Source organism: Pezoporus flaviventris, unplaced genomic scaffold (assembly GCF_033815535.1).
Source record: "Pezoporus flaviventris isolate CSIRO_AGI_PZ_B2104156 unplaced genomic scaffold, CSIRO_AGI_Pfla_v1 ptg000045l, whole genome shotgun sequence".
Taxonomy (NCBI): Eukaryota; Metazoa; Chordata; class Aves; order Psittaciformes; family Psittacidae; genus Pezoporus; species Pezoporus flaviventris.
Window position 1 is genome coordinate 6235117 of NW_026892593.1, and position 16809 is coordinate 6251925.

General features: G+C 35.5%; 1 protein-coding gene across 9 annotated transcripts in view; it reads left to right on the plus strand.

The window, feature by feature from the left end:
• CACNA2D1 (calcium voltage-gated channel auxiliary subunit alpha2delta 1) overlaps positions 1-16809 on the plus strand; it is a 387883-nt gene that overhangs the window by 278778 nt on the left and 92296 nt on the right. For all 9 annotated transcript variants that reach the window (XM_061467295.1, XM_061467296.1, XM_061467298.1 and 6 more), the window contains exons 8-10: positions 5782-5851; positions 6648-6698; positions 7792-7891. In XM_061467295.1, coding sequence (XP_061323279.1) covers positions 5782-5851; positions 6648-6698; positions 7792-7891 — 221 coding nt within the window. The remainder of the gene's footprint in view (positions 1-5781; positions 5852-6647; positions 6699-7791; positions 7892-16809) is intronic.

The window sequence follows — 16809 nt, forward strand, 5'->3', positions numbered from 1 at the left end:
TTGTGGCTTAATGACATCCCCAAAGCACCTTTTGGTTTAAAAGTAACAAAAATCTCACTGTCCTCCTTTTGCAGATGAAACAAACAGGTTATATAGAGAGATAAAATTACTTTTTTAATGAACCTCTGAAGAATAGAGATTCAAGGCGGGAATATGTGTAATAACAAGATCTAGTGTGCTATTATATTAATTAACTCAAATTTATAGCATTGTTTAATCAGTCGGTGTGTTAATCTCAGGGTCTTTGTAATATGTGTGCTGAAGAATACAGCACTAACTGTTTTATTCTTTCCCTTTTTTTACTGTAGATTTACCTTGTATTTAGCTTTACTTTACCTATGTAAGTATAATGTGATGCGAACTTTAGTTAATTAGAAGAATGCCTTTATAAATCACTCATGCCAGTATTTTACTAGGATTTTCCTATGTAATTTAGGCTTACAAGGTGTTAGACAAATTAATAGATAAAGGAAAGATAATACTGCAGTGCCCATTACACAGAAAAATAATTTTGTCCCTAAAGTCTTAAAAATCTTGGATTAAAATTATGGATAGAGAAGAGCTGGTATTATCTGTTTATGATTAAAGAATCTGGAACTTCTTTCCAGATGTCAGTGAAGCAGGTCTCACTCAGCTACAGGCAAATTCCCTTCTTCTAGAAATTAATAATGGAAGAGCTTTAAAAATCAATTTCTAATAAAATAAAAAGATATCTTTCTAAATGAAGGACTTGCTGTGCACAGCTGCTCTTGTGTTAACCAGTAATAGCAAGCAATAGTGTTGCAGCCATGTTATTGAACTCCCTAAGAAAGTCATTACTGAAGAGATACAAGGAGACTAGAAAGCCTAAAAAATCCATACAAAATGAATCAAAAGCCTTGAAAAACTGAGAACTTCACTTTTGTGTGTGCAAAAGGTTTCATGCTTAATAGCTGTTAGTTCCTTTTAACAACTCAATATTTAAAGGAGCCTTTAAAGTAAAAGAACAAAACAAAATCCAAAACACTTTTTCAGTAACGCAGCTTCAAATTCATCAATTAGTGCAATTAGTGTGTAAGTTGGATAGTTCTACTTTTTGCATTGAAATAAGCATCTTTGAGTGTTGTTTACTTCCTTTATTTAAAACAAATTAAAATCTTCAGAATTTGTTCTAATGGGAGAAAGACAACAAAACCCCAACAAAAAATCTTGTTACTTCTGTTCCTCTCCTCCTCAAGCTCTGATACTCCAGACACTTGGTGGGGGATGGCAGCTAGTCCAGGTAAAACCAATAAAAGCAACCCATATTTTGAGGATGAAATTCAGTTTATGCATGTGGAAGCAGAAATATTTGCCTCTTGACTGAACACAGAGCCATTTGATAGGTTAATTTTACATTGCATACTACAGTATGCATTTCATGTTCAAATACATTCTTGAAAAAACTCAGAAAATTATCCTCTCGCTTCTGTATGGTGATGATGCTATTTAAAGATACAGAAGACATTGCACAGAGCTATGTTAGGTGGATTTTACCTGAAGATCATTTAATGTCTTGCAGTTAAGGCCATTATCTGGGTAAAATAGTTAAGAAGTGCTGCATTCAGTCTAGACTTAACATCTTCTGTGGTAGCATGGAACTGGTCAGAAACATTCTCTGTCTTGGGTGGATACTACTAATAAGTTATTAGAATCACAGAACAGTTATTTTTGGAAAGAACCTGAAAATCATCAAGTTCCAACCCCCCTGCCATGAGCAGGGACACCTCACACTCACACCTCACACAGGGAACCATGTCACCCAAGGTTCTGTCCAACCTGGCCTTGAACACTGCCAGGGATGGAGCATTCACAGCTTCTTTGGGCAATCCAAGACATAATTATGATACAGATATCCTAAGTGCACTGGTACAAAACACTTTACGACAATTAATGTTAAACTCTCCCAAAGTCATGGGGGGGTTGTTTATTATTTTTAGCTCCCACATCTCACCACTTCTTACTTTTTACTGAAAAATAACTAATTCTGCAAAGGTGCTGTTGCTACACCAAAATTCACATGGCTTCTTTCTGATTAGTAAGCTCAGGAATGCCACATTTCCCAGCTAGAGTGGGCTACTGTATACTGGAAAACAGGTTTGTTCACATAAATTCTCTAAAATACGAGAATTATGAAATGAAACTGAAGGCGAAGTGTAAGCTGAAGGCTGAACTTTCACTACATCTCAGGAAGACTTTACTGAATCCGACACAAGGAGTTTAATAGTCTGGGTTTAAATGTTTTGAATATCTACATGAATGATTATTGAGAGATAGCAAGATAAAAGTCAGCTTTAGGAAATATTTGCTTGCCTAACCCACTAAATGTTATATTGAGGTTGGCTACCCAGTAACTCTCTGAGATGGAAAGGTAATGAAGTTTGAGCCAGAATAGATGATGCTGTCTGGAATTTGATAATTGGCATTTGTTACCTGTTTTACTGTCAGCTTTAGCCTCTTTCCCCAAATGTGTTACAGGGGTGTAAAGCTGTTAATAATTCATCTGTGCCTCTTTGTTCCTTGCACATACATACCTAACCAGTAGAGAAGGGCAGATGTAACCGATTCGGCAGGACTTTATCAGGAAAGCCTCCCCCATGACACTGGAATCATATGAATTAAAAATGGGCACATGTAGCTCCCTTTCCCAAGAAATACTTTCATTTATACTTTACCCTGTGACAATCTCTGTCTTTCATGAACTGATTTTCCATGTAATCAACCACACTGAGGATTTCCACTGTACATGTGCAGAGAAAACGGAATAACATGCCTTGCTCTTGCTTGAAATATAGGTAGGTCTGTATCTCCATAATGCAAACAGCAGAAGTGGGAGGGATATAACATCCAGTGAATAGTTTATAAAACATCAAATCTAACCCATGCCAAACAAGAAAGTCATCAAAGGTGAACATGACTGAAGTTTAATGTATGCAACAGAGAACTGTGCAGTGTTGACATAGTTCAAGGATAGGAGTATGCAGCAATGCAGAATGGTGAGGCTGACTTCTTCAAGATATTTGGTGCTCCAGGTTCCAAGGCGTCTAGTTAAAATGAATGTTTTAAACAAGAGATTACACAAATAAAACTGTAAATCTCAAAATCCTTGATCTTCACTTTTGGGTTTTTTTTAGGAAAATAAGTAATCATCTTTTTGTGTATTTCATTTTGCTTCCATCTTAGACCCTATGATGGCTTTTGTCAGTAAGATGTAAGCCAGTTTCCCTACATGGTTTTATAGTGTGTTTTGTACATGGACCAAGGCAACACATGTCTTTTTCAATAGGTCTCCATCCTATTTCCTATATAGTTGTAAATGCATAATTACTTATTTTTGCATAGAGAGAATTTACAATCTTCTAAAAAAATCGCATTTTTAAAGATAAAATTGTGGCAAATTAAAACTAGATCATTGGAGATCAAATGTCTGAGGGGAATTTCAGTTTCCTATTAATAGCAATTTCAATAGGATCCTTAAATACTGCAAACATTAACAAAAACAGGGAATAGATTTGAAATAATTCAAATTTATCTAAAATTGAAAGTGATAATCCAGAGAGATTTTAGGATGAGTGAGTAATTTAGTCATCTTAATTCCTGAGGTTGAAGGAGAATTCATCACTTCTTTGGTGTGAATGAATTTTTCGATACTTATTTATGTTTAGCCATGCAGAAACTTACTACTAGATTATGTAAACTTTTGTAGAAAACATTGTAAAGATCAATAGAATGAGTTTTCTCAGTAAACAGTATATTTCATAATTAGTGTGTGTATGATTCAGCAGCCATTAATATCTGATGAAAAATTCTGCAATCCCATCATAAATACAGACAAATTTCCTCAAATGGAAACTTAAGCATGTAGGTGCTTGATATATTTGTCTCAAGAGAAGGTAATATACTAATTAGGAAAAAGAAACTTACTGATGTGTGGCACAGAAAATACTATCTTAACAGCATGGTGAGAAATTATGTTTTTGAAGATCTTCTCCAGATCTCTCTGAAGCTATTATCAGTCTTCCAGGACTGTGCATACTGAAAGGGCCAAGCTAGTGAGTTACTGTTCACAGTAATCCCCCCAAGGATTAGATAGGCTGTAAGTAGTGCTCTGAGTGGGTTATTTATAGTGTCTTCTGTGTATAACTGGACAATTGTAATAGCTCTTAGTCTAGTTCCAGTGAATGTCTTTCCTTCAGTTGTGCTTTTTAACTTACTAATATACATGTAGCCAGAAAGGGGCAGTTTAAACTTTGTTCCAATCCAGGAAATTACTGCAAAACTATGGAAGAACTGAGTGCAAGGCTTAGTTGTTCATAGGGGAAAAGGGGAAAGAGGAAAGGACAAAGTAACAATAAACTTTAAAAGTGTTTAGTTAGTATTGCAGTTAAAAATACCCAGCTTTTCCCCTACAGAGCCTTTTGGTGGTTTTGGAAATAATAGGGCAAGTTTCAGGCATTTCATATTTTATTATTTGGTGTTTCCTCACCAGTTCAGGTTAATATTAATTTTGCATCTTCATCTTTCTGAAATATTTGCTACACTGAGTTTGGTCTAAAGGGCCCAATTCTGAAGTGTGTTCTGTCAACTGGTGTTAGCCTCAAGGAATTGATGTGCTTACCTCTAAGTGGCATTATATTAAAATATATTTGTAGTTCTACAAGTAGGCAGCATTTTCTGTGTGTGATGAATATATACTGATAATGTCCTGTGGGTTATGCTTGGTTTAAATTTTCTGGTAACTGATGTTCCAGCTCATGTTATGCTCACAAGAAAGGGTTTGTCTAGTAAATTCAAAAATAAGCAGCTACTCTAAGCTGGTGGCTTCTTTTATATTCATGGATGGAAGAATTCATAATTCTTCCAATTTGTCTTAGATAAATGCTTTCTCAGGAAGAAACTTGGAGCTGCCTATGTCTTTCTTTATTTCCTAGACAGAAAAAAATTATTAATGTCAGGAAATAGCTCCCCCAGTGCTGTTGGCATACACTGAGAGAGCAAATTGCAGAACATTATTTCATTTCATGTAACTTTTCACGTTTCTGTTTGTGTTTATTAAGCTCATATTTTTTTTTTTAGGAAGGGCAGGTTTCTCACCATTGCTGAAAATTGTGGTAAAGCTTAGATTAAATGCTTGCAAAAGGTTATTAATCTCAGTATTTTCTTTACGGAAACATGAATATTTCCATGCCATTTTCTGTTCAGAAAGTACAATACTTGCATGCTACTTTTCTAATTTCCATTTTTAGGTAAATCTATGTTGAGTAGGTATATAATTTTTAGATGTATAACTGAGTTTTAAATCGGTACAGTATTATTGTATAAACATTAATGAACTTATAACTGTTTATAAAAGTTTGTAAGTATTTTCTTATTCAAAAAAGGCTTATTTCATATTCTAAAGTACTTTGATTGAAATTCTGGTTCCATTGAACTCAGAGGTCAATTAGAGTCAGTAACTATTTCTTCAACACAACTTGGCACTTTAAGGTCTCTATCTGCATTTGTGTTTATTTTATTTAGAAGAAATATATTTTAGATATATTATTTAAAATAAATTGTATTTATTTAAGGTTTGTTGCATTTTATATATGCTGATATATATATATATGGGTGTAAGAAAACAGATTACACTAACGCAGGTGGTTTTTTATCCATACCAAATCCTGATAATTATATAGTGCAAAGATTTCATTATATTGTTGTATTTAAATACCTAAGATAAAGTTTAAAATATATTCTATAAGTTTTCTTTTACCTTTTTAGCTTCCCCATGGGTAGATAAAAGTCGAACTCCAAACAAAATAGATCTCTATGATGTTCGTAGAAGACCATGGTAAGTTTTCTTTAAAGAAATGATATATCTAGAGATGACTATAAAGGCGTATTTCTTTTATCATTTATATATAGTAGTCCTTGCTTTTAGACGTTGCTATTTTCTTTCTTAAAAAGAATTTGATTCTTCTGAATAAACAATTCTCAAATCATACTACTTGTTATGCAATATCCACTGTAGTGTGTCATACTGTAGCATTACAGGGACCTTTTCGTAGGAGGATAACTGTCAAATTGGTATAAGGCAATTAAAAATTTTTGTGCCAAAATCTAATGTAATTCAGATTATTAGACTGAGACAATCTTCTGGATTTTTGAAAATGTTTACAAATATGTCTGAGTGGTTTATACCAGCAGAAAAATCTCTAGATTAGTAGAAGACAATGGAACAATGGGATTCTTTCACAAGATTTTTTTCTGTAAGCCTCTCAAGGCATAATGTACATTGATACTAGTTGAATGTATTTTTCCCTAAACTGGGCTAATGTAATAATTCATCTGTTATCAAAATCATTAGCTCTGAAGTAGCATTTATATTTTAGAGTTATCAACATCTGGAAACAGTGAATTTTTCTGATTGGTATATCCCATTTCCAGACTTCCTTAAACTAGTTTAGACTTTGGTTTACAGAGAAGACACACCAAGAGAGAAGAGGATAGCCCATGGTTTTCTATTAGCTACAATGGGAGGTTTTCTTGGTTTCAGCTAGACTTAGTTTAGAGATTGTAGGGTCTTTCATCAAACACAACAAATATGTTTCCAAATTTGTGTCTTTCATACCCTTTATTTATTTCAGGTATATTCAAGGAGCTGCATCTCCCAAAGACATGCTTATTTTAGTTGATGCGTAAGTGTTTAATGTCTTGTTATTAATATTAGAGGGATAAAAGTACTTAGATATATTGAACGAGTCTCTGGATGCTGATAAATGGAGAGAGGATTAAGAAGTGTTTATATGCAAGGATAAAAAATCTTGTTATGAACAAAATAAATATACAGAAAAAAAATAGTTCCAGTGAGCTGAAACCAAACCTGAAAATTAAACTGGGGACAAGGAAGTGTTTTTAATCGCTTTAATGTTATTCTGCTTTCAGCTTCTAATTACTGAAGTAATCAACTGGAAATTTCTCTTGTGCTTGCCAAGATTTGTTGTAAAACTCAGGCCTAAACCCAAATGACTAGAAGCGTATACAGTAGGTTTAATCGTGAATTCATTAGCCTGAAAGATGAGAATATATGCAGACTTCGCATGTTTTACCATAAATATTTAAAATTTGTGAAGGTTGCTTGCAATAAAACATTAATAGAAAATGAGCAAAGAAATCAATAAAACCTCTCTCTGCCTTGGCAAGGTTTCCTTTGTTTAGCTAATGTTGAGGGAGCAAAGAAAGGATTGAACCTGATGTGTCAAACAGATTGCTTTATGCTGAAAAATTTATCAGAAAAAGGATTTAAATTTAATGCTTTAAAATGTGAAGTGCTTTCGTATTAGCAGTGAGTTTTATCAATGTTTTTTATTTCTTCACTTCTGTTTAGGTTTTTCCTTGAAAGAAACAAGCTGTCATTAGAGTGTCTGAAAATCTAAAGCTGTAAATCTATGTGCGGTAGTATAAAATGTTTAGATAATGCATTGGTTGAAGGCAGTAAACTCAGATTTCTTGAGATGAAAATGCAGAAGTGCTGTACTGTTATAACTCCACCTGAGCCACAGGACTGGGGCTCAGAATGCCAGTTTTGGACTTAATTTCTTATTATAAGAAGGTAATAAAACTAATGAAGAACTCGGGAGAATTATTGACAGTTTTAGTGAGAATGTTGATGACAGTGCTTGTTCACTCTCTGTATTTTTGTGGGGTTTTGGTTTTTAGTTTTTTTTTGTTTACATGTTAAATAAAATTTGTTAAATTCAACTTTTCTTTTGCCTTGTGGATTTCTGTTAGGAGCGGAAGTGTCAGTGGATTGACGCTGAAGCTGATCCGCACTTCAGTCATTGAGATGTTGGAGACCTTGTCTGATGATGACTTTGTGAATGTAGTTTCAGTGAGTATCCACTCTTTCCCCAAAATTTGTATTGTCAACAAAGCCATAAGCAAATGATTTTAATGCCAGATATGAGATACTTGAATGTTAAGCTGCTAAAAGACTTTAATTATATTGTAAAATACCACATTTGGCTTACTGTTTTCTTGTAAAGTATAATGAAAGTCCTAGGATTGTTCCTATGTATACATTTTAGTGAAGGACAAAAGTCATGAACTTCTGTATAGCCAAATCCTCTTTCCAATATATTAATGGGGTCTGTGTAACACATCTTGTGTTTGGCTGATATATGCAAATTATTGTGAAATAATAAATAATTTGCAAGTCTTATGCTGTGGTATGATGTAAAATGATACAGAGGAAGTAGGGGATGTTCCTTTTCCCCCACAGCCGATATTTGGGTTGCTTGTGTTAATTGGTGGATGATGACTGAAGATGTACAGGCATGCATCTGACCTGCTGAAGAGGTGTGGCTAAGAGATTCTAAAGTTAGCAACTCAATGGGTGGCATAGCACTTTTTTCCCCATAGTTAAGTAATATAATGAGGGGGGTGAGCGATCGGCTGCGTGGTTCTGAGTTACTGGCTGGGCTTGAACTATGACAGGGGGAGAATCCATGAAGGAACTTAAAAATGCAAGTAATTTATGTGTACAGAGGCAGCATATGTGATGCGCAGGTCAGAGGATTGTTAGGAAGAGGGTGGGGTTGTAAGGATTTTCAAATGAAGGTGGTGCTGGCTTTTTCAGGGCTAGCTTTTCAGCAGCTGAGATTTTTCAGAACATGATCTGAAACTTCTAGTACTACCTATCATTACTACACTTCAAACTTGAATACTGCACTTAAAACTTCTGTCTCTATGTAATAGAGCTTTTAAATAAAAGATAGTGGGTTGTGAGGTTTGGTGTGTTTTTGTTGGTTTTTTTTTTTAATAGCATTTTAGTCTTTCTAATGCTTGCTAAGAATTTAAAGTTCAAATTCCTGGTTTTCCAGAAAGCTGAAGGTAAAATAGGATACATTTCGGAAGGGGGAATATGGTATGGGCAACTTCTAGTTTTCAGGCTGATGCCTTGGATGTCACACTAGCTTTGTGCAAGGATTTTTTAGTTTTTATTAAGCTGTTGAACTGTAGAGCTTTGGTACTAAGGATTTAGGATGTGAACATTGGCATACTCTTAATGACAAGAGAGAGCCTGCATGGTGGTGATTTTGAAGACAATTTTCAAGTTCTACAGATGTGTTGCATCAAGCCTGCAGAAAGACCTGAAATATCACTATCAGAAATATCTTTGAACACTGCTTATTGCTTCATTGTTGACTGGCAGTCTAGCTAAACCTTTTTCCAAGTAGTAGAGAGAAGCTTTTATTTGCAATGGCATTTTGTTTGTTATTTTATGGTGGATTAGACCATTTTTTTTTTTAGTCTAAATTGCAGTGGAGAAAAAAGAAACTAATGTTATTGTTATTATTATCAAAGGAAATAAGCTTTTCTGTAAAGGCATTAAAGAGCTGAAATCTTGTTGTTAGGCTCATGGGTTTGAAAACAAACAAAAGAAGATTGCAATCCTACACTGCGGGAAATTGATTACTGTGTTCAGTGGAGTTGTGCCAGCTTTTGCCCTTGGAAAATCCAGACCCCCACTACCTTCTGATTTACACAGTTTTCCAAGCTTTTTCCTTTTTGCTCCCAGCTGACCAGAAATAGTGTATCTTAATGCTAAGCCTTCCTTAGGCTCGGGATATTTTAATAGCTAAGGTTTAGTGTTATTCTGGTGAGACTCCGAAGTTGGGATTTGTATTAAAAAAGGACTAGAAATCTCAGAGTATTTTCTATAGTGCATTTCCCCAGTGGTTTATAACTTAAAATCCTTAAGAACCTTTCTTCTTTGAATGAACTTCAGAGGCACAGTTCAGATATTTACCTGCAGAACCAAAGACATCTTTCTGGTCATACTGCATTCCTCCTCAGAGGTTGGAAACACTCATAGAAATATGCATAACAGAACATGGCATCTCTAAATCTTTTATAAAGTGCTGTTTGGTGTTGTGCACTTATAATTTAAACATCCACATTAGATCCTTTCAGTATTGCAATTAGTTTTGTATAACCTATGTTTTAATGTGTTCATATGGCTTACCTATTATAATTGTGGGAGACGTGTTCTGACATTTTGTTTCTCTAACAGAAAGGGAATCATACGGTGCAGGTAAGAAACATATGGTTGTACTACTGCAAATCATTCATTAAGTGCGAGAACTGAACACGTAAGTTTGGTCTATTTTTAGGATTTATACCTTATCTTTTTTTAGTTTACTCAGTTTTTTCCACAGCTCAACCAAAGCCTCAAACCAAAGTTAAGCACAAGAGGTGACATCTCTAAAGAAGGTGATATCACACTCAGTATTATTTTTTCTTAAGATTATTCACAAAAGTATATGCACGGACCTAAATTTTATCGAACATTCATCCACTACAAAGTTAGTTGCCATAAGTTTTTCACATATGGTGGGTTTTTTAATGTTTGATTTAGATATCTTGACACTTGAAGTAAACCATAATGCATTAGAACAATCAGCATGCTGATTGTTTGCTTAAATCTTTGGAATTTACATAAATGACTTTCATTTATGAGGTCTGAGATCTCATTTTTTTTTCAAATATTAAATTCTTCATTTTACTGCTTAGCTTTTCACCACTTAATCCTCTTTGTATACCTTTGGTGAAAAGTTTGATGATTTATTAGGTTTATATACTGTGACAAAAGGCAGATGGTTCATTAATTCTTGTCTAATTCTAAAATAATCTCAGTTTTCTTTTTTCTAAATGTTCTGAGGATTACCTAGATATATGTTGATGCACAAAAAATCATCTGGTCTTAAGTGGTGCTCCTCAGGGCTCAATATTGTGGCTAGTTCTATTTAATCTCTTTATGAATGATCTGGACAAAGGGATCGAGTGCATCCTCAGTAAAGTTGCAGATGACACCAAGTTGGATGGGAGTGTTGATCTGCTTGGAGGTAGGAAGGCTCTGCAAAGGGATCTAGACAGGCTGGATCAATGGGCTGTGGCCAGTGGTATGAGGTTCAGCAAGGCAAAGTGCCAGGTGCTGCGCTTGGGCCATAACAACCACAACAATGCAATGCTACGCTACAGGCTTGGGGCTGGAAAGCTGCTCAGCAGAAAGGGACCTGGGGGTGTTGGTTGGCAGCAGTATATGAGCCGGCAGTATGCCCAGGCAGCCAAGGAGGCCAGTGTCATCCTGGCCTGTATCAGAAATAGTGTAGCCAGCAGGGCCATCATCCCCCTATACTCCGCACTGGTGAGGACGCACTTTGAATACTGTGTTTAGTTGGGGCTCCTCACTACAAGAAAGACTTTTAAGTGCTTGAGTACGTCTACAGGAGGGCAATGAAGCTGGTGAAGGGTCTAGAGATCAAGCCTTACGAGAAATGGCTGAAAGAACTGGGGTTGTTTAGTCTGGAGAAAAGGAGGCTCAGGGGAGACCTTATCGCTCTCTACAGCTACCTGAAAAGAGGTTGTAGGGAGTTGGGGTTTGGTCTCTTCTCCCCGACAATAAGTAGTGGAACAAGAGGTGATGGCCTTAAGTTGTTCTGGGGAGGTTTAGACTGGATATTAGAAAAATTTCTTCACCAGAAGTGTTGCCAGGCATTGGAACAGGCTGTCCAGTGAAGTGGTTGAGTGACCATCCCTGGAGGTATTTAAGATAGATGTAGCACTTAGAGACATGGTTTAGAGGTGCGCTGATGGTTGGACTTGACTATCCGAAAGGTATTTTCCAACCTAGATGATTCTGTGATCATTATTCTTCACAGAATATTCCATAGCAAAAAAGGAATTCCTAGATAAAGTCCAACTCCACTTCTTTCTTAATAAATCCAAACCCTGACAATTCAACTTAAACATTTTGTTCTAGGTGAATAAAATATGGATTTATTCAGTACATTTCTTAAGGACATTTTTGTCTTGAAGCATCCTGGTATTAGACATCATTGGATAATTAAAAAGTCCAAGAGCTAGGTGAAATTTTCCTGTTAATACAATGTTAATACAATAGTGGATAGATATATGAACACTAATAATAACTAGAAGTTATCTACAATTTCGGCCAAGAAAGCAACATTAATTTTATGGCTTGTTAGATTTAATAACCATAGATTGTTTAGTAATGAGGTTTTGAGTTAATGAGAGAGCTGCTTTACTGCTGTCCTCTGCCAAGATGTTATCCCACAAAAACTGTATGTATTATGATTCATGCCCACAACTGAGAGACACGGATTTAAGCTCACGCCAATAATATACAGAAGTTGACAGGATTAGTTAATGAACTATGTCTGGCATGGTCTATGGAGAAATCCTAGGGAACAGAAATCTTAAAGTAAATGTGTTAAAATACATCAGTTCTAGTGATTGAATAAAGTTCTTGCATTTATTTCCAGTTTAAAAATGTTGAATGAACTATTAAGTCATGTAAAGATTGCCAGGGGTTAGTATGTCATGATTTCCCCTGGGATTTGCATTTTTCTTATCTAAAGTGCTATGCTTTGTTGCAGAAGGAAAACCTGCTGTTTGAAAGAGCTTAAATGTATGAGTCATACAGCTGTTTTCCCACTAATCCAGTTATATGCTTTGATAGCAGTAAGTGGTAGATGATAGGGGCAGCAATTGCACCCCAGCACATTAGGATTTAGTAACTTGGTTTCAAGTGTTGACACAGAGAGTGTAATTTGTTTATGATTGTGGGTAGGCTGCAGTTTGCAGGAGAAATGTATTTCAACTTCAAATTTGTGGAGGTGTGGGAAACTACACAAGGGAAAAATCTACCTTACAGCAACAGACATGTTAAAGGTCAGCAGCTGTAGGAGTGTTTGAAATTACTTAGCCTTTGTAAAAATCCAAAATGGTATTTACTGTTTAGGAACTGGAAATTAGATGTTATGAGCATTCTGGGGATAATAGAATCATGGTCTGTGAAAACGGAAAGCTTATATTTTGCTCTTGTGCAGTTCTGCACATTGACTAAGATCAGAAGAAAGGAGATTTCTGGATGAAATGATGTAGAAAAAATACATGCACTCATCTTATGAAATTATTACTGCGGACAAAAGCAATCTGTAGAAGATACATCCCCTTTCCCACTGATTTTTCATAGCATAATATCATGTAACTGCCACAGCTCAGTAACTGCAAACCTGTTTACTTTGCCGCCCTTACTCTCAAATTGACACAATCTTTGTGCCTTCCTAATTAAATGTGATAATACAGAAAGTTTTGTAAACAGCTTTTCAGTTTATCAAAGTGCTTCTTTCTCTTTCTGCTGCGTGTTTCTTCCTGCATTCTGCAGTTCAGGTCGGTCCTATATTCTCTTAGATACAGAAAAACGTTCCTTCCTTCTGCAAAATAATTTCTTAACCTTGTTTGAAAACTTAACAAACATGCGATGGGTGGAAACCTTAGTCTCAAGTCCCATTGAAGGGAGGAGAATACTAGATTTTGCAGCCAGGTAGCCTATTGTGCTTATGCTTTTGTTGCTGAAAGTTGTATATTTGTATAAGTGTACTTCTGTTCAACTGGCAAAAACTTCCAGAATTTTCTTTAAAAATAGCTTAAAGTTTGGTTCTTTATTGCTTTAATGTCTTTTTAGTGAACCTTTAATAAAATTGCGCACTCAAACAGACTAAAACCTAGGTTTTTTTCTTGTTTTTTTTTTTTTTTAATTTTGACCAAGAAAATTTCAGTGGTGGTTAGTTTTTCCAAATAGCATCACTATATTCAGAACAAATCAAATATGATCATGGTATTAGTGTGAGATGCTGGCATGATACATACATTATGTAGTTATGTTGATATATCTAGAGGAGTAGATAAATAGGACTCCTCTCTGAAGGGGCTTGCCAGTAAACTTGCTAATATACTTTAGTCCCTACTTTCTCATTCTTCATAATGCATTATATTAAGGATAAAATATAAAGAGGCCTGCCATCTTTTTTATTATCTGGCAAATTAAAAAGAGATAGAGAATCAAGTTCCCACTGTAGGTCTGCATAAGCATCTCTCTTACTGATTTAAAACTGGAGCATTTCAGGTAACAAATCACAGTAACTCAAATAAAGTGTACAGTCTCCTCAACATCACAGCTGTATGAGGCAGTAAACAAATGTATTTTATTCCTTTTTTTTTGGGGGGAAGGGGTGTAATTGTCAATAAAAGGTGATATAAAGGGAAGTTTAGAGCTGAGTGTTGAGCTTTGTGATTCTCTTAACAGCAATCCATCTGATTATATCATGACCTTGCAGTTTTTCTTAAATTGAATAGCTCATTTTCAAGAAAAGAAGGAACAAGGATAGCTGTAGAGAAACACATCTTCGTAAGAATGATCCTTAAGAGAAAATCATTAGCATTTCCTAATGGAAGGTCATTATCTTGCACCTTCCCTATCCAGGGACCAAGTGAATTTTTGTATATAGTGTTGCACACAGTTTAATACAGGTGTTTTTAGAAGTAGGTGCTGGATTAAACAAAGCTCAGAGAAGTTATTAACAAAATCTAGTATTCAATTTCTGCATTTCTGATAGCAGCAGGTAAGGTAAGGCTATGTATCTATGGAAATATATGTATGGGAAATATATCTGGAGGAAATGTTTAGCAAATATAATGAATATGAGTATTCTGTAAATAACACAGAAAAAGTGGGAAATATGGAAACCCAGCAATTGTTAAAAATTTAAAAATTATTTTTGTCTTAAATAATTTAATGAGAATAGGAAAGGAAGCAAGGAATGCAGTAGCATGAACAACACCGTGAAAGGTTTGTATGCCTGTAGAATTACAGTTTAATTTTGCTTCCCTTCTAAAGAGAAAGTCAAGAAAGGAGTCAGTGGTGCTACATTAAAGTAATTCAGGTGGGGCTAGAGTTTACAGGAAGATTAGGGTAGGGAGGATGTTATATTAGTTGGCTTTTTTGAAAAAAAAAAATTGAGTTCAGTGTGACCCTGATCCTCTGAAAAGCAAATGACACAGCTTGTATCAAGAAAAAGGAAAAGTGAAGGACCACTAGGAGTCAAACTCCTTGACTCAGTGCCTTCTCTGAGGGCTGAAAGTGGTTTATGGTTGATTGCTTGGCTCTTGAGAACACCTTCTCACACTCCTGAGTGAGTCATCTGGGAAGGTGAATTTCAGACATACTCTCAAACTTACAGGATTTTACCTTTTTTTGGCTGTTCTGGAGTTTATAAATAAGTAGGCTGATAACTGATTTAATCACAGCTGAGATGTGCTGTCACTGGGGAAAACTCTTGCATCCATAGACTCTCAAAACATTGAGATAAATGCACTGCAAGAATCACTAGTTGAAGCTCAATAAATTTGAATGGCACATAAATAGTTAATATGCTTCAATAAACTGCAAGGAAAGATTCTCGTTATCTTCATATAAATATTTAATGCTTTCTGGAACATTCACTTTAAGCAAACATCTACCACTAAATGTAATTGTTAAGGTCTGTTACATAAGTAACCAACAGAGTTATAAGGATCAGTGATATATGGGTAGTAAGAAAGTATGCAACAGATCAGATCAGAATATGTCATTGACCTTAAATCAAGGTGTTGGTTCCTCGGTTGGCTGTAGCTGTTCATCATCCACCTTAGTTACTAATAATCTGGAAGGTACTTCATCTTTGTATGATACAAATACTTTAGCCTTCATCTTTGTAAATAGAGAATATTTCCTAAGTACTTTTTCTTACCTGTCTACACTTAACAGTTTAGCCATGTCTATCTAGCAGCAGATGTGCTCAGTAGTTAGGCTTTCCCTTATGCCTAATGTACTTAGAAATTCCTTGTTATTTTCAATTTAACCATCCCTACAGTGTTGTGTGTGCAATAAGACAGAACAGTGCATACTTATATAAAACAGACATCTACAGAATAGCCCATGATAAAGACGTGAAAATTGTTTCTTTGCTGTCCAGGTGATAATACTCCCTATGGTAACTGCTTACCCTTTTTTTTTAATAACTGGGTTAAAATAACATGCTAGTATGTAAAACCAATATAATACAAGCCCATGGTGTTGTTAGTGCAAGGTCGAGTCTCCTGTCTCTGAGAATTAACACCTAGCTACACCAGGGCTACCTCCAGAAGCCAAGTTGCTTAAGCTAGTAAGCTTTCATAAAAATACAGCCAGCCAGATCCCACACAGGAGCTACTCATGTTTGTATTTAGTGGCCATCCAGCCATACATGACATATCATTACGAAATATACAAAGAAAGCAAGCAAGCACTTCAGTATTTGGTTTTCTTCTGATTTCTCACTTAAACTGAGCCTCACATAGCTACAAACTTAAGAAACCTGTAGAAGATAAAGCTAGTTTTCTTTTAGAGTTATGAAAGTATAACCAAGCCATATAAAGTTAGGAATTTGTTTGTTTATACACATATAATTTTACTTGCTAGCAGAAAGCATATCATGACAGATGCAGTACCCCAAAAGAGGTAGAGCTGCTGCAGCTCCATGACACAGATCAAACCAGTAGTGAGGCTGAAAATGTATTCCCAGTGGGCACATGCACACAGAGCACATGTATATACCGCATAACATATATTCACATACACACCACGCCAGGCACACAGGTAACACACACAAACACAGAGCCAGGGCCAGCAGTCTCATCCTGTTCCCTTCTCTGGCTAAGCTGGATGGAAGATTTTATGTGTTTATGTGTATATATATATACACATATACATATATATATAAAAAATATGTGGATCCCTCTATTTGCCCAGCAGCTGCCAATTTTACCCCACTTGTTCATCTCTAAATCAGGTATAGCCATCCCTTTCCTCACCCTGGCTTTTCCCTTAAATATTCTATACTAAGGAAGTCCTGTGCAATCCTG